General features: G+C 74.0%; 4 protein-coding genes across 6 annotated transcripts; 1 reads left to right on the plus strand and 3 right to left on the minus strand.

Annotated features, from left to right (window-relative positions):
* Positions 1–6: 6 nt before the first annotated feature.
* On the minus strand, positions 7–2,551 carry CYC1 (cytochrome c1). Its single transcript, XM_075743028.1, is given in 8 exon segments — positions 7–335; positions 478–578; positions 672–832; positions 964–1,121; positions 1,202–1,328; positions 1,424–1,539; positions 1,541–1,618; positions 2,402–2,551. Coding segments are annotated over 8 exon segments (930 nt in total). The 5' UTR covers positions 2,486–2,551; the 3' UTR covers positions 7–230.
* A 758-nt stretch (positions 2,552–3,309) lies between these two features.
* Positions 3,310–7,992, minus strand: GPAA1 (glycosylphosphatidylinositol anchor attachment 1). The gene is made up of 13 exons (XM_075743029.1): positions 7,908–7,992; positions 7,375–7,481; positions 7,068–7,247; positions 6,850–6,961; positions 6,592–6,739; positions 6,192–6,293; positions 5,906–6,102; positions 5,169–5,365; positions 4,933–5,086; positions 4,776–4,859; positions 4,503–4,699; positions 4,252–4,422; positions 3,310–3,680 (listed from the first exon to the last, which is right to left on the minus strand). Exons 1-13 carry the CDS (start codon positions 7,983–7,985, stop codon positions 3,437–3,439), a joined length of 1,971 nt encoding a protein of 656 aa, XP_075599144.1. The 5' UTR covers positions 7,986–7,992; the 3' UTR covers positions 3,310–3,436.
* A 1,394-nt stretch (positions 7,993–9,386) lies between these two features.
* On the minus strand, positions 9,387–11,973 carry EXOSC4 (exosome component 4). Of its 3 annotated transcripts, none has more exons than XM_075743032.1 (3): positions 11,758–11,973; positions 9,892–10,044; positions 9,387–9,791 (listed from the first exon to the last, which is right to left on the minus strand). In XM_075743032.1, exons 1-3 carry the CDS (start codon positions 11,926–11,928, stop codon positions 9,432–9,434), a joined length of 684 nt encoding a protein of 227 aa, XP_075599147.1. In that variant the 5' UTR covers positions 11,929–11,973; the 3' UTR covers positions 9,387–9,431. The 3 variants fall into 3 exon arrangements, with proteins under 3 accessions (XP_075599147.1, XP_075599145.1, XP_075599146.1); XM_075743030.1 differs by having other exon boundaries at positions 9,892–10,131; XM_075743031.1 differs by having other exon boundaries at positions 9,892–10,098; positions 11,758–11,968.
* Positions 11,974–12,098: 125 nt separating this feature from the next.
* OPLAH (5-oxoprolinase, ATP-hydrolysing) lies at positions 12,099–23,267 on the plus strand. The gene is made up of 26 exons (XM_075743033.1): positions 12,099–12,509; positions 13,164–13,355; positions 13,861–13,975; positions 14,061–14,184; positions 14,279–14,474; positions 14,771–14,936; positions 15,003–15,141; positions 15,253–15,320; positions 15,389–15,654; positions 15,743–15,855; positions 16,467–16,637; positions 16,718–16,855; positions 17,575–17,713; positions 17,794–17,906; positions 18,202–18,353; positions 18,492–18,652; positions 18,730–18,831; positions 18,926–19,100; positions 20,068–20,252; positions 20,318–20,449; positions 20,540–20,674; positions 21,209–21,358; positions 22,153–22,310; positions 22,393–22,553; positions 22,634–22,731; positions 22,812–23,267. Exons 1-26 carry the CDS (start codon positions 12,336–12,338, stop codon positions 22,962–22,964), a joined length of 3,876 nt encoding a protein of 1,291 aa, XP_075599148.1. The 5' UTR covers positions 12,099–12,335; the 3' UTR covers positions 22,965–23,267.
* Positions 23,268–23,435: the final 168 nt, after the last annotated feature.

A 23,435-nucleotide genomic window follows, 5' to 3' on the forward strand; every position in this document is an offset into this window, starting at 1 on the left:
CACGCCTTCCACTTGAAGAACCGATTTTATTTCGGTGCCCCCAGCCCCTCGGAGCGCAGGCGCCGGCCCCCCCGGGGAGGGGGAGCAGCGGCGCCTGCGGGGGCTGAGGACGATGTTAAATAAGGAGCCGCGGTGGGGGCACACGCTGCCGGCCGCACCCCCCCGCGGCCCCGGGGCTGTGCGTGGCCCAGGCGGCGCAGTCGGGGTGGGGGGCACCCCGCTCCCCCACTCTATTTGGGGGGCCGATAGACCATTTTCCTGCTCTTCAGCACAGACCATTTGTGGCGCTTCATGTAGTAGAGAAGGGAGATGAGGAGCCCCGAGATCATCAGCATCTGCGGGAGGAAGGAGTCGAGCCCCCCGCCCCGCGGCACCACCGCCCCGAGTGCCGCACAGGGGGGTCGGGCACCATGGTGGGGGCACTGCTGCCCCCCAGATACTCCCGCCACCCCCCCCCCCCCCAGCGCAGGCACCCACCTTCAAGCCCATCCGTTTGCGGTGATCGTGCTCCGGCTCTGCCGCCCACCGCAGGAAGGTGCAGACGTCCTTGGCGATCTGCGACATGGTGGCCGGGGTGCCTGGGGAGGGCGGGGGGCACTGAGCACCCTGCAAACAGGCACCCCCGCGGGACGGCACCGTGCCGCGCCACACCGGCACCGGGCCCCTCTTACCGTCCTCGAACTCCAGGATCTCGTTGTAGATGGGGGGGGCCATGCCGATGGCCTGGCCGGGGAAGTAGGGGTTGTAGTGCAGCCCCTCCCGCACCGTCACGCCGGCCGGGGGGTCGCAGTAGCCGGTGAGGAGGGAGAACACGTAGTCCTCACCCCCGTGCCTGGAATGGGGGAGCGGGGATTAGTCCTGGGGCTGCAGAGACCCCGGAGCAGCGGGGCTGGGGTCCTCCTCCCCTGCCGGGGACCCGGCACCGGCCGCACTGACCCTCCCCGCGCGACAGCGGCCCCTCACCGGGCGTTGACGATGTAGCTGAGGTCGGGGGGCAGCGCCCCATTGTTGGCGGCTCGCGCCGCCTCAGGGTTGGGGTAGGGTTTGGGGAAGTAGTCGGAGATCTTGCCGGGACGCGTGAACATCTCCCCGTTCTCATCCGGGCCATCCACCACCTCCACCTGCGCGGGGGGAAGAGCCCTGAGCCGGGGCGCCGCGGCACCGGGCCCGGCAGGACGGCAGCGGGGGGACGCACGCTCACCTCCTGGGCCAGCGCCTTGGCCTCCGCCTCGGTGTGGGTGACGCCGATGAGGTTGCGGAAGGCCAGGTACTCCATGCTGTGGCAGGCGGAGCAGACCTGCTTGTACACCTGGAAACCGCGCCGCAGGCTGGGAGGAAGAGGAGGAAGACGAGGAGGAGGAGGAGGTGACGGCCCCGGCTCCCTGCCGAGGCTCCGCCGCGTCCCCGTCCCCCGTCCCGGTACCTGCTGTGGTCGAGGGCGGCCAGGGCTCCGCCGTGGCTCCAGGGGAAGCTGGGCGGGTGCATCTCCAGCTCGCCGGCCGACAGGGCCGAGCGCAGGGCCAGGGCCAGGCCCCCCCCCGCCCGCCGCCAGCAGCCCCAGCGCCGACAGGGCCAGCTTCCCCCCGCGGGGCAGCCCCGAGAAGGACGAGAGGGCGGCCTGGGGGGGGGGCACAGCCGTTAGGGACGGGACGGGACGGGATGGGACGGGGGGGCCGCGGCCTGGGAGGGGACACCGGGCGGGACCGGGGGGGGGAATGGAGACACCGGGCAGGGATGGGCCGGGGGCCGCGGGGGCAAATGGGGACATCGGGCAGGGCTGGGGGGAACCGGTGGGGGGGACCGGGCAGGGATGGGGGGGCGGGACGGGACCGGAGGCACCGGAAAGGGCCGGGCCGGGGGGGGGCCGCGGCCGGGGAGGCGGCACCGGGCGGGAACCAGGCGGGAAGCAGGGACAGCGGGCGGGGGCGGGGCACACCGGGCGGGATGGGGGGGACACACGGGGCAGGATGGGGGGACACACGGGGCAGGGCACACCGGGCACACGGGGCACGCCGGGCACACCGGGCGGGATGGGGGGGACACACGGGGCACACGGGGCAGGATGGGGGGGACACACGGGGCAGGGCACACCGGGCACGCCGGGCACACCGGGCAGGATGGGGGGACACACGGGGCACGCCGGGCAGGGCACACCGGGCACACGGGACAGGCCGGGCAGAATGGAGGGGGGTGGGGGATCGGGGGGGCACGACCGGGGCCACCGGGCAGGATGGGCGGGGGGGGGGGGAACACGGAGCGGGGTCACCCCGGCCCGGTCCCGGCCGCCCCGTTCCCCGCGGTGCCGATCGGCTCCGGGGCCGCCCCCGCCCGGTGACCTTCACGTCGCGACGGGACGCGGGGACCGGCCGGGGCCGGGGCCGGGCTCGGGGCCGGGTCTCACCGGGGCGGGCGCGGTCCGGGCCCGCGGCAGCAGGAGGCGGCCGTAGGGCCGCAGCGGGAGGCTCCGCACCGCCACCGCCGCCATCGCTCCGCTCCTCCCGGCGGCCGCTGCGCCGAGGTCGAGGGGACGCGCCGGCGCCCCGCCCCGGACGTAACGTCCGCTCCCTGACGTCACCCGACGGCGGAAGCGACGTCACGGACCCCCCTCCCGTCCCCCAGTGTTCCACACACACACACCCCCCCCCCCCCCCCGATCCGCCGTCGCACAAAACCGGCTCCGCTCCGTCCCGGCTCCGCCTTTATTGCAGCGCTGCGGCCCCGGCCCCCCCCCGACACACCGGGACCCCCGGTACAGACTGGGGAACCCCCCGACCCCCCCCCCCGGGACCCCCGGTACAGACTGGGGAACCCCCCGACCCCCCCCCGACACACCGGGACCCCCGGTACAGACTGGGGAACCCCCCGACCCCCCCCGGGACCCCCGGTACAGACTGGGGAACCCCCCGGCCCCCCGGTACAGACTGGGGAACCCCCCGTGCAGCCCCCGGGACCCCCGGTACAGACTGGGGAACCCCCCGTGCAGCCCCCGGGACCCCCGGTACAGACTGGGGAACCCCCCGTGCAGCCCCAACCCCCGGTACAGACCGGGCACTGCAGCCCCCCTCCCCGTGCCGCAGCCCCCAACGGGGGGTCCCCACGGGCAGCCCCCCCCCCCCCCACGGCAGGACCCGCTGCTGCCCCTCGGGCTGGTGTCCCTGTCCCCGGGGATGGGACATCGCTCCTGCCAGCCCCCGGCCCCGCTGCCCGTCCCTGGGTCTGTCCGTGGGTCCGTCCGTGGGTCCGTCCCTGGGTCCGTCCGTGGGTCCGTCCGTGGGTCCGTCCGTGGGTCCATCCCTGGGTCTATCCGTGGGTCCATCTGTGGGTCCATCCGTGGGTCCGTCCCTGGGTCCGTCCCTGGGTCCGTCCCTGGGTCTATCCGTGGGTCTGTCCGTGGGTCCGTCCGTGGGTCCGTCCCCGCCCGGGGACACGCGGGGCGTCACTTCCAGAAGAGAACGTTCCAGAGCAGCAGCCAGCAGGGGTAGGCGCAGAGGGCGAGGAAGGGGAAGAGCAGGGAGCCGTAGAGGTGGTGCTGGAGCAGCCCCTCGGCCACGGCCGCCAGGAAGAGCTGCCAGCCCTCCGCCGCCGCCGCCGGCGCCTCCACCAGCTCCCGCTGCAGGAAGATGCCCAGCAGCAGCGTGACGGCCGGCGTCGCCAGCACCAGCAGCGCCGCCAGCAACACCCTGCGCGAGAGCGGCACCGTCAGCCCCCGCGGGGACCGGGGCGGGGACCCCGGCGTCCCCAGTGTCCCCCCAACATCCCCCCACCCTGGGGAGAGCCCCCAGCATCCTCCCAGCATCCCCGCACCCCAGGGAGGGCCCCCCTGGCGTCACCCCAGCATCCCCCCGCCCCACCATTCCCCTGGCATCCCCTCACCTTGGCAAGAGCCCCCGCTGTCCCCTGGCAGTCCCCATCCGCCCTGGGGAGAGCCCCCCCGGCATCCCAACACCCCAGGGAGAGCTCCCAGCATCCCCCCACCCTGGGGAGAGCCCCCCCAGCATCCTCTGACATCCCCCCGCCCTGGGGAGCGCCCCCCCAGCACCCTCTGACATCCCCCCGCCCTGGGGAGAGCCCCCCCAGCACCCTCTGACATCCCCCCACCTTGGGGAGCGCCCCCCTGGCATCCCCCGGCACTCCAACACCCCAGGGAGAGCCCCCCGGGCATCCCTCCACCCCAGGGAATACCCCCAGCATCCCCCCCACTGCAGGGAGAGCCCCCCCACACCAGAGAGGGGCTCCCGGCCCCCCGCTCACTTGGGGCCGTTGGGCTGGACGGCGGCGGCAGCCGGCACCATGGTGGCGGCCAGGAGGAAGCCGAGGGAGAAGTTGAGGAGAGCGAGGCAGCCCAGCTGCACGGCCAGGTACAGCAGCGCCAGCAGCTTCAGCGTCATCCAGCCCCGGTCGCTGCCGCCACCCGCCAGCACCCTGCGGGGACGGGGGGGGAACGTTCAGCCCCTCGGCCACGGCACCCCACGGACCCCCACAGACACACCCCCCCCCGGCACCTGTGGGTGTTGTGGGGCAGGGCCATGCCGGCTACGTAGATGGCGATGACGGTGAGCACCACGGCTTCCGACTCGGAGACGGGGAAGTGCTGGGTGGCCACGTGCTGCCCCAGCACCGGCAAGAAGTAGAGGGCGAGGCCGGCGGCGTGGCAGATGAGCAGCGGCGGCACCAGCGCCAGCAGGCCGGGACGCGACTCCTGCGGAGAGCCGGGGGTGAGGCCGGCGCGACCGGGGGTCCCGCGGGGAGGGGCAGGGGCGGGGAAGGGCCCCCACCTCGCCGGCCGCGTGGTCGCCGTCCCAGAGCCGCTCGGCGCTGCCCGTCTCGCACTTGCTCAGCTTCATCCAGAGGTCCAGGGCGTGGGGCCGTCAGGGAAAGCGGCGAGCGGGTTTGGCAGCCCCCCCCCCCCGCCCCCCCCGCCCAAAAGGATATCTTGAGGACGAGGACGAGGATGAGGAAGCCGAAGGCCGGCATGTAGACACCGATGGAGACAAAGCGGGACAGGGAGGGCAGCAGGTAGAAGAAGTAGGACTGGTGCAGCCGCTCCAGGAGGTTGTTGAGCTTCCGGAACATTCCCTCCAGCGTCCTGCGGGCAGCGGGCATGGCGAGGGGGGGCTGCACCCCAGCGACCCCCTGGCTCCCCCCCCCCCAGCCCCACACTCACTCACTTGCCCACGGTGGTCATGTCGTACTTGTACTGTCGGAAGCTGTTGATGCCGCGGAGGGTGATGGCCTCGATGCGGTAGCGCAGGAAGAGGCCGTGGTCGCCGTGGGGCCGCCCCGACGCCTGGGCCAGCACCATCAGCAGCAGCGTCTGCAGGCTGTGGGCGTAGGCGGGCAGCGAGTCCCAGTCCGAGCGCTGCAGCTGCGGGACGGAGGAGACAGCGGATCATTGGGGCTGGAAAAGCCCCTTGAGGTGAGGGATCCAACCGCTGCCCCAGCCCTGCCCAGCCCACCACTAACCCATGTCCCCAAGCACCACATCGACGCGGCTTTTCAATCCCCCCCGGGACGGTGACTCCACCGCTGCCCTGGGCAGCCTGTTCCAGCGCTTGGCAGCCCTGGGGGTGAAGGAATGTTTCCTGAGCTCCCGTCTGAACCTCCCGCGGCACAACTGGAGGCCGTTTCCTCCCGTCCTGTTCCAGTTCCCCCACCAGACTTGTGCTCCAGACCCTTCCCCACTCCGTTGCCCTTCTCTGGCCCCGCTCCAGCACCTCCATGTCCTTCTGGCAGCGAGGGGCCCAAAGCTGAACCCAGTTTTTGAGGTGCGGCCCCGCCAGTGCCAGTACCGGGGGACGGTCACTGCCCTGGGCCTGCTGGCCACACTGTCTCTGACACGAGCCAGGACGCTGCTGGCCACCGTGGCCACCTGTGGCACGCCGGTGCGGCGGGCAGGGCGGCTCACCTTGCCCTGGATGGTGCAGAGCAGCCCGTTCTTCTGGCAGAAGGCGTGGAAGAGGTTGAGCAGGTCGAGGTTGGGCAGTTGCCCGTTCAGCCCCTCCACCGCCACGTCGAAGCTGGTGATCACGTCGCTGCTCAGCTCCAGCGCGATGGCCGCCTGGATGGCCCCCGCCCGGCCCAGCGTCCCTGAGGACCGCACCTCTGCGGGCACCGCGCCGCGTCAGCGCCGCCGCCGGCCCCTCGGCACGGCCGGGGAACGGGCGCGGCCCCCCCCCGAGCCCCCGGCTCACCGGTGATGTTGACGTCGTGGTAGGCCTCCAGCCAGGCCTCCATGCCCAGCAGGTCGTGCTCGTTCACCAGGAAGATGATGTCCTTCGCCCAGTAGATCTGGCCTGCAGGCAACGGGGCGGCTGCGGCAGACCGGTCCCTGCCCCGGCAAAGCCCGGCACAGCCCGGTCCCTGCCCCAGCGGAGCTCGGCACAGCCCCGGCACAGCCCAGTCCCTGCCCCGGCAGCACCCGGCACAGCCCCGGTGGGACCCGCTCCCCGTGCTGACCCCAGAGAAGCCGGGGTCCCCCCGGGGCTGCTTCCACCCCCCCTGCCGAGCCGCAGGGATGGGGACCCTCAGCACCCCGGGGACCCCCCAAGCATCGCCCCGCAGCCCCAGAGCCAGCACCAGGAGGGGACTCACCGCGGAAGTAGGAGGCGAGGGCCAGCATCAGCCCCACGGCCTGGTTGTTGTGGGGCCCCTCGCTGCACGGCACGCTCAGCACCAGCGACTCGGTGCTGGCGGCGCGCGGCGCCCGCAGGATGCCGTACACGTTCGTGCCCTTCACCATCTGCCGAGGGAAGGGGAGCGCTGGGGGGGGGGGGGGGGGGGCCTCGGCCGGGACCCCCGTCCCGGGACAGGGGGGGTGAGGATCTGGGGGGGAGGGGACCCGGTACGCACGTATCGCTCGCGGGTCTCGTCGGGGAAGGGCAGCGTGCGGGAGAAGGGCTGCCGGTGCACCTCCAGCCCCAGGTTCCACATGGTCTTCTCCAGCCAGGCCACCGGCATGCCCCTGGGGAGCAGGAGAGGCGGGATGGACCCCCCCAAAACCCCCCGGGGGGCACCTCTGCTCGCACCACCCCCCCGCAGGAGCGGTGCCCCGGCATCCCCGCTCTCACCCCGCTTTCTTCTTGTGCCCGGCAAACTCCCGGGCGTAGGAGAGGGCCCTCTCGCCGAAGAGGAACTGCTCCTCCACCATGGTGGAGCCCATGGCGTTCTCCGACATGTAGGTGCGGGGGGCCAGCGGCTGGAAGGCCAGGGCCAGGAACCAGCCCAGCCCCGCCACGTAGCTCAGGGTGCTGCGGGGGCAAGACGGGGGCTCAGGGGGGGTCCGCCCCTCCCCAGCACCCCCAGGGGGGTTTGCCCCCCTCCCCAGCACCCCCCGGCTGCGGGTGCCAGGCGGTGCGGCAGCCCCCCGGCACTCACCAGAGCGGGGTGTTGAGGCGCAGGACGAGGCGGGACAGCGCCCGCCGGCAGTGGGGGTCCGACAGCAGCCCCATGGCGGGGCTGGGGGGCACGCTGAGCCCGGGCTGCTGGGGGGGCGGGGGGAAGGACGGGGTCCCCACCGGTACGGGGGGGTGGCCCCACCGACACCCCTCACCTGGGGCTGCCCACGGATCCACCCGGGCCCCCCCCAGGGACCTATGGCCCACGGTGCTCCCCACGGGCCGGCCCCACACCCCACGGGCCCTTACCCGCCCCCCCAGCCCCCCACAGTCCCATTCCCGCCCCACACGCACCCCACGGCCCTGTCCCAGCACCCCACGGGCCCTTACTCCCCACACGGCCCGGCCCCGGCCTACACCCCCCCGGGCCCCTCACCGGCCCCACACCCCCCTCACCGGCCCCTCACCGGCCCCTCACCGGCCCCTCACCGCCCCACACCCCCCTCACCGGCCCCTCACGGCCCCACACCCCCCTCACCGGCCCCCCAGGACCCCCCACCCCCCCCCCCCCACCTCTCGATCCCGCCGCCCGGACAGGCCGCTCAATCGCCGGCGGAACGGGACAGGCCGGGGGGTGGAGCCCAGAGACATCGATAGGCACCGCCCGCCCCGCTCTGCGCATGCGCCGGCCGGCGGCGCCCCAGGAGTGTGTGTAAGGGGGGTGTGTAAAGGGGGTGTGCAAGGGGGGTGTGCAAGGGGGTGTGGGTGTGCAAGGGGGGTGTGCAAGGGGGTGTGGGTGTGCAAGGAGGTGTGGGTGTGCAAGGGGGTGTGCAAGGGGGTGTGGGTGTGCAAGGAGGTGTGGGTGTGCAAGGAGGTGTGGGTGTGCAAGGAGAGGGGGGTGTGTAAGGGGGTGTGGGTGTGCAAGGGGGGTGTGGGTGTGCAAGGGGGGTGTGCAAGGGGGTGTGGGTGTGCAAGGGGTGTGTGCAAGGGGGTGTAGGTGTGCAAGGGGGTGTGCAAGGGGGGTGTGGGTGTGCAAGGGGTGTGTGGAAGAGGGATGTGGGTGTGCAAGGCGGGTGTGGGTGTGCAAGGGGGGTGTGGAAGAGGGATGTGGGTGTGCAAGAGGGAGGTGGGTGTGCAAGGCGGGTGTGGGTGTGCAAGGAGTGTGTGTAAGGGGGGGTGTGTGCAAGCGAGTTGTGGGTGTGCAAGGAGTGTGTGTAAGGGGGGGTGTGTGCAAGAGGGATGTGGGTGTGCAAGGCGGGTGTGGGTGTGCAAGGAGGGTGTGTAAGGGGTGTGTGTGCAAGAGGAATGTGGGTATGCAAGGGGGATGTGGGTGTGCAAGGGGGATGTGTAAGGGGTGTGTGTGCAAGAGAAATGTGGGTATGCAAGGGGTGTGTGTAAGGGGGGGGGGGTGTGTGCAAGAGGGATGTGGGTGTGCAAGGGGTGTGTGTGCGAGGGGGTGTAGGTGTGCAAGGAAGATGCGTACAAGGTGGGTGTGTGTGCGTGCAAGGCAGGGCGTGGCAGTGCCAGGGGCCATTCTGTCAGGCTGGGGGTACACGCGCATGGAGGGTGCACGCGCAAGTGTCTGTGCGATGGGGGGGCAGCGTGCGTGTGCAAGGCAGGGTGAGTGTGCAAGGGGCCCTCCAATGGGAGCGGGTGCGCAAAGGGGCTCTGCAGCGGGAGTAGGTTTGGGTGTGCGACGGGGAGGGCGTACAAGGGCGCGAGGGAAGCTAAGCTGCGCGTACAAGGGAAGCGGAGCTGCGCGTGCAAGGAGCGTGCAAGGAGGGGGCTGTGCCGGGGCCCCCCAACACCTCCCGTGCCGCACCACACCATGGGGCACCAGGGGATGGGACCCACCGCGCTCCGAGGGAAGGTGGCACGGCGGGGCACGCGGCACGGCACACCTCACGCGGCACGGCACACCTCACGCGGCACGGCGGGGCACGCGGCACGGCACACTTCACGCGGCACGGCACACCTCACGCGGCACGGCACACCTCACGCGGCACGGCACACTTCACGCGGCACGGCACACCTCACGCGGCACGGCACACCTCACGCGGCACACCTTTATTGACGGGGGTCTCGCGCCGGTGCCGCTCAGTCGCCCAGCAGCGCGGTGACCTCCCGCAGCCGGTCCCGCACCACGCGGTCCAGCACGGCGTGGAGAGCGCGGCACGCCTGCCCGGCCGCCTCCAGCGCCGCCTCCAGCCGTTCCTGGTGCAGGCGGGCGCTGAGCTGCAGCAGGGCGATCTGCCCCGACGCCGGCAGCAGCGCCAGCACCAGCCGCGGCCCCCCCGCCGCCTCCTCGGGGGAGCTGAGGTCGGCCAGCGGGGTGTCCTCGGCCAGGCCGGCCGAGCAGGCGCAGACGTAGTCCCGCATGGGGATGCCGGCGTCCATCACCGCCAGCGTGGCCGCGTTCACGCAGGCGCAGTAGTTGCCGCCGTCGGCTTGCAGGATCTGGGGGAGCGGAGGGTTGGGTCAGAACACCCCTGGGAACACCCCCCCCACCCCCCACCCCGCCCCGAGGGTCCCGTCCCCCCCCCCGCGTCCCCGTCACCTGGACGTAGATGTCGATCTGGGAGCGGGGGTAGAGCCGGGTGAGGATGGCGGCCTCGAAGGTCTGCTTGAGGTGCAGGGCCAGCTCGCCCGCTTGCCGGTCGCCGTGGGGCCGCCGCCGGCGCTCGCCGGTGCTGAAGGTGGCCATGCTGTACTGGCAGTTCACCAGCGCCCGGTCGGGCAGCGCCTTGCTGCGGGAGCCGCGCATCTGCCGGGACGGGAGCGGACGGGGGGACCCGGGCTGGGGGGGGCTCGGATCCCCGGTACACCGGGGGGGGCACAGACCCGGGCTGGGGGGGGCTCGGATCCCCGGTACACCGGGGGGGGGGGGTACAGACCCGGGCTGGGGGGGGCTCGGATCCCCGGTACACCGGGGGGGGCACAGACCCGGGCTGGGGGGGCACAGACCCGGGCTGGGGGGGCTCGGATCCCCGGTACACCGGGGGGGGGACAGACCCGGGCTGGGGGGGGCTCGGATCCCCGGTACACCGGGGGGGGGACAGACCCGGGCTGGGGGGGGCTCGGATCCCCGGTACACCGGGGGGGGGACAGACCCGGGCTGGGGGGGGACAGACCCGGGCTGGGGGGCTCGGATCCCCGGTACACCGGGGGGGGGACAGACCCGGGCTGGGGGGGGACAGACCCGGGCTGGGGGGGGCTCGGATCCCCAGTACACCACGGGGGGGACAGACCCGGGCTGGGGAGGGCTCGGATCCCCGGTACACCGGGGGGGGACAGACCCGGGCTGGGGGGGGCTCGGATCCCCGGTACCCCGGGGGGGGGACAGACCCGGGCTGGGGGGGGCTCGGATCCCCGGTACCCCGGGGGGGGGACAGACCCGGGCTGGGGGGGGCTCGGATCCCCGGTACACCGGGGGGGGCACAGACCCGGGCTGGGGGGGGACAGACCCGGGCTGGGGGGGGCTCGGATCCCCGGTACACCGGGGGGGGGACAGACCCGGGCTGGGGGGGGCTCGGATCCCCGGTACACCGGGGGGGGCGGGTACAGACCCGGGCTGGGGGGGGCTCGGATCCCCGGTACACCGGGGGGGGGGGGTACAGACCCGGGCTGGGGGGGCTCGGATCCCCGGTACACCGGGGGTGGGTACAGACCCGGGCTGGGGGGGGCTCGGATCCCCGGTACACCGGGGGGGGGTACAGACCCGGGCTGGGGGGGGCTCGGATCCCCGGTACACCGGGGGGGGGTACAGACCCGGGGTGGGGGGGCTCGGATCCCCGGTACACCGGGGGGGGCACAGACCCGGGCTGGGGGGGGCTCGGATCCCCGGTACACCGGGGGGGGGACAGACCCGGGCTGGGGGGGGCTCGGATCCCCGGTACACCGGGGGGGGCACAGACCCGGGCTGGGGGGGCTCGGATCCCCGGTACACCGGGGGGGGCACAGACCCGGGCTGGGGGGGCTCGGATCCCCGGTACACCGGGGAGGTACAGACCCGGGCTGGGGGGGGACAGACCCGGGCTGGGGGGCTCGGATCCCCGGTACACCGGGGGGGGGACAGACCCGGGCTGGGGGGGGACAGACCCGGGCTGGGGGGCTCGGATCCCCGGTACACCGGGGGGGGGACAGACCCGGGCTGGGGGGGCTCGGATCCCCGTCACACCGATGGCCGGGGGGGGCCTGGACAGCTGCTGCCCCCCCGGTGGGACCGGGAGCGGGCGGGGAATGGAGGGGCTCGGGGGGGGGTGTGTGTGTGTAAGGGAATGGAGGGAGCCGGGGCAGGGCGAGAGCGGAGGGGTCGAGGGGGAACGGAAGGACCCGGGGAGGGAGGAGGAACGGAGGGGCCCGGGGGCAGCGGAGGGGCCCGGGGGGAGCGGAGGGGCCAGGCCCCGTGTCCGGTGCCGCTCACCTCGTGGGGGCCGTAGACCACGGCCAGCGCCTTGGTGTTGCCCTGCTCGATGTAGGCCGAGCCGTCGGCCTGCGCGAAGACGCCCATGCGGGCACGGACCTTGCGGAGCTCGGCGGGCCGGCGCCCGTCCGCCCGGTACCCCTCGTCCGACAGCAGCTCGGGCGCCGCCATGTTTCCCGGCCTGCCCCGCGGCGGACTGCGGCTCCCGGCGTGCACCGCGCGGGGGGAAACTACAACTCCCGGCATGCCCCGCGTGGGGCGCCGGACTGCCAGAGGCCACGCCCCCTGTTGGAGGCCACGCCCCCTGCTGGAGGCCACGCCCCCACGACGCCCCTCCGAGGCCACGCCCCCACGGGCCGGTGCTCGGCGCTGCCCGGGCGGGAGCGGCGGCGGCGGGAGCGGCGGGTACCGGGCTGTACCGGGCTGTACCGGGCCGTGCCGTACCGTGCCGGGCCGTACGGTACCGTACCGGGCTGTACCGAGCCGTACGGTACCGTAACCGAGTCGTCCCGAGCCGTCCGATCCCGTCCCGAGCCGCCCGGTCCCGGTCCCGGTCCCGGTCCCGGTCCTGTCCCGCCATGGCGGCGGTGTCGGGCCCCGGCGGGTTCCAGTTCGCCATCGACCGCGGCGGCACCTTCACCGACGTCTTCGCCCGCTGCCCCGGCGGCCGCGTCCGCGTCCTCAAGCTGCTCTCCGAGGACCCGGGCTACCGAGACGCCCCCACCGAGGGCATCCGCCGCGTCCTGCAGGAGGTGCGGCCGCCGGGACACCCTGGGACCCCCCGGGACCCCCTCCGGACCCCGCTGGGACCCTCCCCCGGGACCCCCCCCGGGACCCCGCCGGGACCCCCTCCGGACCCCGCCGGGACCCTCCCCCGGGACCCCCCCCGGGACCCCGCCGGGACCCTCCCTCGGGTGCCCCCTCCAGGACCCTCCCCAGACCCCCCCGACACCCCCCGGGACCCTCTGCCCCCCCCCCCAGACTCTCCCAGGGACTCTCACCCGGGACCCCCCCGGGACCCCCCCGGGACCCCCAGCACCCTCCTGCCCCCCCCAGGACCTCCCCAGAGCCCTTCCCCCGAGACCTCCCCCCGGGGTCTCCTCCTGCGACCCCCCGGGACCCTCCTCATGGCACCCCCAGGACCCTGAGATCCCCTCGGACCCCCCCCCCCCCCCCGGATCCCCTCTGGACCCCCCCAAGACCCCCCGTGCCCCAGCCCCGTCCCCGGTGCCCCCTCCCAGGGCTGGGGCAGCCTGGTCCGGTCCGGACCCCCCATCTGCCCTATGGGGGGGGGCACGGGCCGGGGGGCCGAGGGGGGGCCGCGGGGCCGTGGGGCTGAGTGCCCATGGCGGGGCTGAGGGGCCGCAGCGGGGCCGTGGTGGGGCTGAGGCCCGTGGTGCCGGCAGGAGCGCGGGGTGGCGGTGCCGCGGGATCAGCCCCTGGACGCCTCCGGCATCGAGTGGATCCGCATGGGCACCACGGTGGCCACCAACGCGCTGCTGGAGCGCCGTGGCGAGCGCCTGGCCCTGCTGGTCACCCGCGGCTTCCGCGACCTCCTCCACATCGGCAGCCAGGCCCGTCCACGCATCTTTGACCTGGTGAGGCCCGGCACCGCCGGCGTGGCGGCACCCCCGCGGCACCCGCGCCGGCACGGCCCCCCTGACCCACGCCGTCCGGCCTCGGGGTGGCGCGTCCCCGTGTCCCGCGCTCTCCGGGCGCGGGGCAGCCCACCCCCCCCGTGACCCGCGCCGCCTGGAACCGGGCTGGCGCGTCCCCGTGACCGGCACCGTCCCGGCTCGGGGTGACGCGTCCCCGCATGACCCCGCGCCGTCCGGGCTCGGGGCGACGTGTCCCCGCGCAACCCGCGCCGTCCCGGCTCGGTGGGGCCCGGCGCGTCCTCTGCCCGGCGCGGACGTCCTTGGCGGCGGCGGGAAGTCCCCGGATCCCGGTGCCGCATCCCGTGAGCGCCGCTGGGCCCCCCGCCACGGCCCCTTGCCAGCCCTGGCCACGTGCCAGCGCCCGCGTGCCGCCCCGGCCGGCCGGGAGCCAGCGGCAGCTCCGGCAGCGCGGCGAGGCCAGCGCGTCCCCGTCCCCCCCGCGCAGGAGGTGGCGGTGCCCGAGGTGCTGTACGAGGAGGTGATCGAGGTGGACGAGCGGCTGATCCCGCACCAGCCCGGCTGCCGCCTCCCGGGGAAGGAGACCCTCCCGCTGCTCGAAGGTGGGGACCGCCGCCGTGGGGTGGCGGGGGCACACACACACACCCCCCCCCACGCCCCCGCCGGTGACCCCCCGGCTGTCCCCAGGCTCCACGGGGGCGTCCCTGCTGGTGCAGCGGCCGCTGGAGCTCTCGGCGCTGCGGCGGGAGCTGGAGGGGGTGCTGGCCCGCGGCATCCGCAGCCTGGCCGTGCTGCTGCTCCACTCCTACGCGTGAGTCCCGGGGGGGCCGGGGGAACGGGGCCGGGGAGGGGGGGGCACGGCCGCTGGACCCCCGCCCCGACGCCGGCCCCGCTGTCCCCGGCAGCTGGCCCGGCCACGAGGAGCAGGTCGGGGCGCTGGCGCGGGAGCTGGGCTTCCAGCACGTCTCCCTCTCCTCCGCGGTGGCGGCCATGGTGCGGGCGGTGCCGCGCGGCTACACGGCCTGCGCCGACGCCTACCTCACCCCCTGCATCCACCGCTACCTGGAGAGCTTCCGCGCCGGCTTCGCCCACCAGCTGCGGGTGAGTGGGGCTGCCGGGACCCCCCGCACCCACGGGTGCCCATCCCACTGGGACCCCTCGCACCCATGAGCGCCCGTCCCGCCGGGACCCCCCCCCTCCGTGGACACCCATCTCACCGGGACCCCCCAGCAGCGCCCATCCCACCAGGACCCACTGACTGGCACCCATCCCACCGGGACCCCCATCCCACCTGGACCCCCCTGGCAGCGCCCGTCCCGCCGGGCCCCCCCACCGCGGGCGCCCGTCCCACGGGGACCCCTGGTTGGGCGCCCGTCGCAGCGGCCCCCCGCCCGCAGGAGGTGCCGGTGCTGTTCATGCGCTCGGACGGGGGGCTGACCCCCATGCAGCACTTCAGCGGGGCCCGCGCCATCCTCTCGGGCCCGGCCGGCGGCGTGGTGGGCTACGCCGTCACCACGTATCGCCGCGAGGACGGGCAGCCTGTCATCGGCTTCGACATGGGAGGTGAGCGGGGCCGGGGCAGGGGGGGCCGGGGCGGGGGTCCGGCCGGGGCTGAGCCGCCGTCCCCAGGCACCTCGACGGACGTCAGCCGCTACGCCGGCGAGTACGAGCACGTCTTCGAGGCCAGCACCGCCGGCGTCAGCATCCAGGCGCCGCAGCTCGACATCAACACCGTGGCGGCCGGCGGCGGCTCCCGGCTCTTCTTCAGGTGGGTGGGGGTGACCCGGCTGGGGGCTGCGGGGGGATCTGGGTGCGGCTCGGCGGCGGCGCGGCGGGCACGGCTGGGTCCCTCCTGCTCCCACCGGTGTCTCCCCTCCAGGTCCGGGCTCTTCGTGGTCGGCCCCGAGTCGGCGGGCGCCCACCCCGGCCCAGCCTGCTACCGCAAGGGTGAGTGGCCGCGGTGCCGGCGGGTGCCGCGCCACGGCGCCGCACTCACCGTCCCCGTCCCGGCGCAGGGGGTCCGCTGACCGTCACCGACGCCAACCTCTGCCTGGGCCGCCTGCTCCCCGAGTACTTCCCCCGCATCTTCGGGCCGGGCGAGGACCAGCCGCTGTGCCGGGAGACGGCGGCGCGGGCGTTCCGGGAGCTGGCCGCCCGCATCGACGCCTTCCAGGCCGGCACCGGCGCCGCCCGCCACCCGCTCTCGGTGGAGGAGGTGGCCATGGGCTTCGTGCGGGTGGCCAACGAGGCCATGTGCCGGCCCATCCGCGCCCTGACGCAGGTTTGGGGTGGCCCTGGGGCGGGGTGGCCGCGGGCACGCGCCGCCGCCGTCCCCCCCCCCACCGTGCTTCCCCCCCCTCTCCCGGCAGGCGCGGGGCCACGACGCCGCCCGCCACGCGCTGGCCTGCTTCGGGGGCGCGGGGGGGCAGCACGCCTGCGCCATCGCCCGCGCCCTGGGCATGAGCAGGGTCTTCATCCACAAGTAGGTGCATGGGGGGGGCTCCGCGGGGACCCCCCCGCTGCCGCTACTGCCAGACGGGGGCTGGGGGGCTGGTCCCACCGGGGTGGGGTGGGGGCACCTGGGGGGTGCCCAGTGTCCCCCCCAGCAGTGTCGGGATGTTCCCAACCCCCGGGTAGATGGTGTGGGCTTGGGGGGCTCCGGTCCCTTCCCCCCACCCCGAGGCTGGGTTTGGGGGTGCCCCGGTCCTCAGGTGGGTGTGTTGGGTTTGGGGGTGTCCCAGCTCCCCGAGCTGATGGGTTTGGGGGTGCCCTGGTCCCCAGGGAGATGCCCTGGGTTTGGGGGTGCCCCAGTCCCCAGGTGGGCGTGCAGGGTTGGGGGTGCCCCTTGGCGCTGGGTTTGGGGGTGTCCTGGTCCCCAGGTGGATACACTGGGTTTAGGGGTGTCCCAGCCCCCCCCGAGTGGATGTGTGGGGTTAGGGTTGTCCTGCCCCCCCCAGATGGTTTCATTGGGTTTGGGGGTACCCCAGCCCCCCAGGTGGACACACTGGGTCTGGGGGTGCCCCTGCGTGCTGGGTCTGGGGGTGCCGGCGGGGTCGGGGGGTTGCGGCAGCGGGGTGGGCGGTCGTCGCGCAGGTACAGCGGGATCCTGTCGGCCTACGGGCTGGCGCTGGCGGACGTGGTGCACGAGGCGCAGGCCCCCTGCGCCCTCCGCTACGAGCCCGACGCCTTCCCCCGGCTGGACCAGCGCATCGCCGCGCTGGAGCGGGAGTGCCGGGACGCGCTGCAGGCGCAGGGCTTCACCGGGTGAGCCGCCGGGGGTCCCGGGGCGGGGGGGGGGGACACACACACGGTGACGCCGCTGCCGCTGACGGGGCCGCCCGCAGGGAGCAGATCCGCACGGAGGCTTTCCTGCACCTGCGCTACCAGGGCACCGACTGCGCCCTGATGTGCTCGGCCAAGGGCCACCCGCCCACCCCCCGCTCCTGCCGCGCCGGAGACTTCCACGCCGCTTTCACCAGCCGGTCCGTCCCGGCACCGTGATCCCCATCCTGGCACCACGATCCCCCTGTCCCGGCACCACAATCCCCATCCCAGTGCCGTGATCCCTGTCCTGGCGCCACAATCCCCGTCCCGGCACCACGATCCCCCTGTCCCGGCACCACGATCCCCATCCCGGCACCACGATCCCCATCCCAGTGCCACAATCCCCGTCCCAGCGCCATGATCCCCGTCCTGGCACCACGGTCCCCCTGTCCCAGCACCGTGATCCCCATCCTGGCACCACGATCCCCATCCCGCCACTGCGATCCCCGTCCCGGCCCCATGATCCCCTTGTCCCGGCACCCCGTCCCGGCACTGCAATCCCCCGTCCCAGCACCACAATCTCCCTGTCCTGGCACCACGGTCCCCATCCCGGCACGGCGATCCCCATCCCAGCACCACAATCCCTGTCCCAGCACCACGGTCCCCATCCCAGCACCATAGTCCCCTTCCCAGCACCGCAATCCCCATCCCGGCACCACAGTCCCCCCATCCCAGCACCACAATCCCCTTCCCAGCACCCCAATCCCCTTCCCAGCACCACGGTGCCCCCATCCCAGCACCACAATCCCCTTCCCAGCACCACAATCCCCTTCCCAGCACCGCAATCCCCGTCCCGGCACCGCCACACCATGCCGGGGGTGGCCGGGTGTCTCCTGGTGCCCCCTCGCCGCAGCTGTTGCCCGTTCCCACGCCGCAGGTACCTGACGGAGTTCGGCTTCACCATCCCCGACCGCCCCGTGGTGGTGGACGACGTGCGGGTGCGCGGCACCGGCAGCAGCGGCATCAGCTGCGAGACCCCCCTGGCCCCCAGCGGGAAACCGGCCCGCGTGGAGACGGTGAGGGCGGGGGGTCCGGGGGTCCCGGGGGGGGGTCCTAGGGGTCAGGGGGTGACCCGGCGTGGGGCTGGGTGCCGCAGGTGACGCGGTGCTACTTCGAGGAGGGGTACCTGGAGACGCCGGTGTTCCTGCTGGAGGAGCTGGCCTGCGACCACGCCGTGCCCGGCCCCGCCATCATCATCGACAAGAACAGGTGGGACCCCGGGGAGCTGGGGGGGGACCCCGGGGAGCTGGGGGGACTCTGGGGAGCTGGGGGGGACCCCACGATGCCAACGGGACCCCGGGGAGCTGGGGGGGACCCCAGGATGACAGTGGGACCCCAAGATGCTGCTGGGGACCCGGGGAAGCCAGCAGGACCCTGGTGATCAGCAGAGCCCCGGGGAGCTGGGGGGGACCCCAGAAAGCCAGTGGGGACCCCGGGGTGCCAGCGGGACCCCGGGCAGCCCTGCACCCCTCCAGCTCCCGGTGCCGCCGCCTGCGTCCCGCAGCACCATCGTGGTGGAGCCGGGCTGCACCGCCAGCCTCACCCGCTTCGGCGACGTCTGCATCGCCGTCGGCTCGGGGCCCCCGCGCCCCGTCGGCCCCCACCTCGACGCCGTCCAGCTCTCCATCTTCTCCCACCGCTTCATGAGCATCGCAGGTGGGGGGGGGCCGCCGGCCGGGCCGGGGCCGGGGTACGGCTGGTGGGGAGCCGGGAGGAGGGGGGCTGTGTGGGGCGGGGGGGGGGTTGGTGTGGGGCGGGGGCCCCCTCCTGAGGGTCCGCCGTGTCCCCCCGCAGAGCAGATGGGCCGCATCCTGCAGCGGACGGCCATCTCCACCAACATCAAGGAGCGGCTGGACTTCTCCTGCGCGCTCTTCGGGCCGGACGGGGGGCTGGTGTCCAACGCCCCCCACATCCCCGTCCACCTGGGCGCCATGCAGGAGACCGTCCAGTTCCAGGTAGGAGGGTTCCCCCCTCCCTGGGACCCCCCCGGACCCCCCCGGGATCCGCTCAGCCCTTCCCGGCGTCGCTGCAGATCCGCAACCTCGGCGATGACCTGCGGGAGGGGGACGTCATCCTGAGCAACCACCCCTGCGCGGGGGGCAGCCACCTGCCCGACCTCACCGTCATCACCCCCGTGAGTCGGGCCGGGGGGCCGGGGACCCCCCCCAGGGCAGCTGGGGCTGTAGGACCCCCCCCAGAACGCCGGCTGAGCGCTGGGCTCTCCCCAGGTCTTCTGGCCAGGCATGCCCAAGCCCGTCTTCTTCGTGGCCAGCCGCGGGCACCACGCGGACATCGGGGGCATCACCCCCGGCTCCATGCCCCCCCACTCCAAGGCGCTGCGGGAGGAGGGCGCCGTCTTTGTCTCCTTCAAGCTGGTGAAGGACGGCGTCTTCCAGGAGGAGGGTGGGTCTGCGCCGCGACGGCGGGGACGGCGGGGACGACAGGGACGTGTTAGGGACGGTGGGGACGGGTTGGCAGGGACGCAGCCGGGCTGATGGGGATGGTGGGGACGTGGTGGAGATGGTGGAGATGGGATGGACGTGGTGGAGATAGCAGGGACGTGGTGGGGACAGCAGGGATGCAGCGGGGACGGTGGGGACGTGGTGGAGATTGGCAGGGACGTGCTGGGGATGGCCAGGTCGCGGTGGGGATGGTGGGGATGATGGGGACAGTGGGGACGCGGTGGGGATGTGTTGGACGCAGTGGGGACGGCCATGACGCGGCGGGGATGTGTTGGACGTGGCGGGGATGTGTTGGACGCGGTGGGGATGTGTTGGACGCGGTGGGGATGTGTTGGACATGGTGTGGATGTGTTGGTCACGGTGTGGATGTGTTGGTCACGGTGGGGATGTGTTGGACGCGGTGGGGATGTGTTGGACGCGGTGGGCATGTGTTGGACGCGGTGGGGATGTATTGGACATGGTGTGGATGTGTTGGTCACGGTAGGGATGTGTTGGACGCGGTGGGGATGTGTTGGTCACGGTGGAGATGGCCATGACACGGTGGGGATGTGTTGGACGCGGTGGGGATGGCCATGACATGGTGGGGATGTGTTGGACACGGTGGGGATGTGTTGGACGCGGTGGGGATGTGTTGGACACGGTGGGGATGGCCATGACACGGTGGGGATGTGTTGGACACGGTGGGGATGTGTTGGACGCGGTGGGGACGGCCATGACGTGGTGGGGATGTGTTGGACGCGGCAGGGATGTGTTGGACACGGTGGGGATGTGTTGGATGCAGCGGGGATGGCCATGACACGGTGGGGATGTGTTGGATGTGGTGGGGATGTGTTGGTCACGGTGAGGATGGCTGGGTCACGATGGGGACAGCGCCCTCCTCCCCGCTGCTGCTCACCGGTCCCCCGCAGCGGTGACGGCCGCCCTGATGGCGCCGAGCCGCGTCCCCGGCTGCAGCGGGAGCCGGAACCTGCAGGACAACCTGTCGGACCTGCGGGCCCAGGTGGCCGCCAACCAGAAGGGCATCCAGCTGGTCACTGAGCTCATCCGGCTCCACGGCCTCCCGGTCGTCCAGGCGTACATGGCCCACATCCAGGTGGGACCCGCCGCCCCCCGGCCCCCCCGGCCCCCCCGGCCCGCCGTGACGCCCGCCGTCCCCAGGCCAACGCCGAGGTGGCCGTGCGGGAGATGCTGAAGGGTTTCGCCGCGCGCTGGGGCACCGCGGTGGAGGCCGAGGACCGCATGGACGACGGCTCGCCCATCCGGCTGCGGGTGCAGGTGGACCCCCGGGAGGTGAGCGGAGCTTGGGGTGACGTTGGGGTGGGGGGAGCCCCCAGCCCAGGGCGTCCCCCAGGCCCAGCCCTCGTGCCCCTGTCCCCGCAGGGCAGCGCCGTCTTTGACTTCTCGGGCTCGGGGCCGGAGGTGTACGGGAACTGCAACGCCCCCCGCGCCATCACCCTTTCCGCCCTCATCTACTGCCTGCGCTGCATGGTGGGCCAGGACATCCCCCTCAACCAGGTGGGCACAGAACCCCTGGGGGACCCCCCTGGGGCTGGGGGACCCCCCCCTGGGCTGGGTGACCCCCCCCGGGGCTGCGGGACCCCCAGGCTGCAGGACCCCCGGGCTGAGGGATTCCTGGGCTGAGGGACCCCTGGGCTGGGGGACCCCCCAGTTGAGGCACCGCCAGGCTGCAGGACCCCCTGACCTGGGGGACCCCTGGGCTGTGGGACCCCCCCTGTGCTCCCCCTGAGCAGGGCAGAGGAGCCCCGGGCGGGCGCTGTCAGGGGGAGCTGCCAGCCCAGTGCTGGCCCCCATCCCCTGGGGTGGGGGGTCCCGGGACCCCAATCCCCTGGGACAGGGGGGTGTGGGACCCTGATCCCCTCGGTGGGGTGGAGGGTCCCGGGACCCCAATCCCCTGGGACAGGGGGGTGTGGGACCCTGAACCCCTGGGTGGGGGGCTCCTGGGCCCCTGCTCCCCCCCAGAGCAGGAAGGCGGGGGGCTCAGGGGGCTGCAGGATCCGTGTGGGGGCCGACGGGCCGCCTGCCCCCCAGGGCTGCCTGGCCCCCGTGCGGGTGCTCATCCCCAAGGGCTCCATCCTGGACCCCTCGCCCGAGGCCGCCGTGGTGGGGGGCAACGTGCTGACCTCCCAGCGCGTGGTGGACGTCATCTTCAGGGCCTTCGGCGTCTGCGCCGCCTCCCAGGTAGGGACCAGGGAGACGGGGGGTCCTGGGGTGCCGGGGGTCCCGGGGGGTGTCTGGGGTCCTGGGGGTCTTGGGGGTCTCGGGCCCCAGGGCTCAGGGGTCCTGGGTTGCCGGGGGTCCCGGGGAGGTCTGGGGTCCCAGGGGTCTGGGGTCTTGGGGGTCTTGGTGGTTGGGGGTCTTGGGGTGCCAGGGGTTCAGGGATCCCAGGGGATTGGGGTTCCAGGGGATCAGGGGTCCTGGGATTTAGGGGTTCCAGGGGATCAGGGGTCCTGGGGGGTCTGGGGTCCCAGGGTGCTGGGAGTCAGGGGTGCCAGGGGTCCCGGGGAGGTCTGGGGTCCCAGGGGTCTGGGGTCTTGGTGGTTGGAGGTCCTGGGGTGCCAGGGGTCAGGGGTCCCAGGGGTCTGGGGTGCTGGGGGTCAAGGGTCCAAGGGTTGGGGGCCCTGGGTTGCTGGGGGTTGGAGGTCCCAGCAGTCAGGGGTCCTGGGGTGCCGGGTGTCCTGGGGATCCCAGGTGCTGGGGGTCCTGGGGGATCGGGGGTGCTGGGGGTCAGGGGTGCTGGGGGTTCCAGGGGATCGGGGGTTCCAGGGGATCGGGGGTCCTGGGGTTCAGGGATCCCAGGGGACTGGGGTTCTGGGGGGTCAGGGGTCCCAGGGTGCTGGGGGTCCCAAGGGTCAGGGGTTCCAGGGGGTGGGGGCTGTTGGAGGTTGGGGTGCGGGCGGTCCCAGAGGTTGGACTCCATGGCTGGTGGTTTTGGGGTCCCCCCGGCCACCCCCTGCCCTCCCCTGCGCCCTCAGGGCTGCATGAACAACGTCACCTTCGGGAACGAGCGGGTGGGCTACTACGAGACGGTGGCGGGGGGCGCGGGGGCCGGCCCGCGCTGGCACGGCCGCAGCGGGGTCCACACCCACATGACCAACACCCGCATCACCGACCCCGAGATCCTGGAGCAGCGGTGGGTGCCGGGGCGCGGGGTGGGGGGAGTGGGGGGCTGCCGGGGCCCCCCCAGGACTGACCCCGTCACCCCCCCGCCCCAGGTACCCCGTGGTCCTGCAGCGCTTCGAGCTGCGGCGGGGTTCGGGGGGCGCGGGGCGCTGCCGGGGGGGTGACGGGGTGATCCGGGAGCTGCTCTTCCGCGAGGACATGGTGCTGTCGGTGCTGAGCGAGCGCCGCGCCGTCCGCCCCTACGGCCTGCGAGGTGAGCGGGGACCCCCACGGCCCCCCCAGGGCCACCCCCCATTGCCCCCCGTGGCCCCCTGACCCCCCTGTCCCGGGCAGGGGGTGGCCCTGGCGCCCCGGGACTCAACCTGCTGCTGCGCCGCGACGGCCGAACCATCAACCTGGGCGCCAAGACGTCGGTGCCGGTGGAGCCGGGGGTGAGCGCCGCACGGGACCCCCCCCCCATGCCCACCCTGACACCCCAGCACCCCGACGCCCCATCTTCTCCCCGCCGCAGGATGTCTTCCGCCTGCAGACCCCCGGCGGGGGCGGCTTCGGCTCCCCCGGGGACGGGGGGGACCCCGAGGATGCCGCGGAGCCGCCGGCGCCCCGGAGCTTCGCCGAGCGCGGGAGCGTCTTCGAGTACCGGCGGGCACAGGAGACCGTCTGAGGGTCCCTGTCCCCCGTGGGGCAGCCCCCCCGTCCCCCCCTAGGTACGCACAGTCCGTGGGGGCAGCCCCCCCCACCCCGTTCCTAGATACGCACAGTCTATAGGGCAGCCCCCCAACTCCCAGTACGCACACTCCGTGGGGCAGCCCCCCCAACCCCAGCTATGCACACCCCAGCTCCACGCCTCGGGCTCCTGTAGCCCCCCACCCTGTGTCCCCCCCCTAATTCAGAGGGGACCGGAGGGTCACCCCGCCGTGGGGCCGGGCTCTCCTCCCCATGGCACTGCTTTTGCCTCATCCACTCCAGAGCCACTTTTGGGGCTCGGCTCCTCCATCCGGGGGGCGCGGGGCGGGGGTCCCCCCCGCCCCGCGCCCCCCGGATGGAGGAGCCAAGCCCCGGTTTGTGGGGGGGGGGGTGTCTCACCCCCCCACACACTCTTCCTCAGCTCGGTGCCTTCCAATAAATGAGCCTT

The sequence above is a fragment of the Balearica regulorum genome, chromosome 2, assembly GCF_011004875.1.
Source record: "Balearica regulorum gibbericeps isolate bBalReg1 chromosome 2, bBalReg1.pri, whole genome shotgun sequence".
NCBI classification, from domain to species: domain Eukaryota; kingdom Metazoa; phylum Chordata; class Aves; order Gruiformes; family Gruidae; genus Balearica; species Balearica regulorum.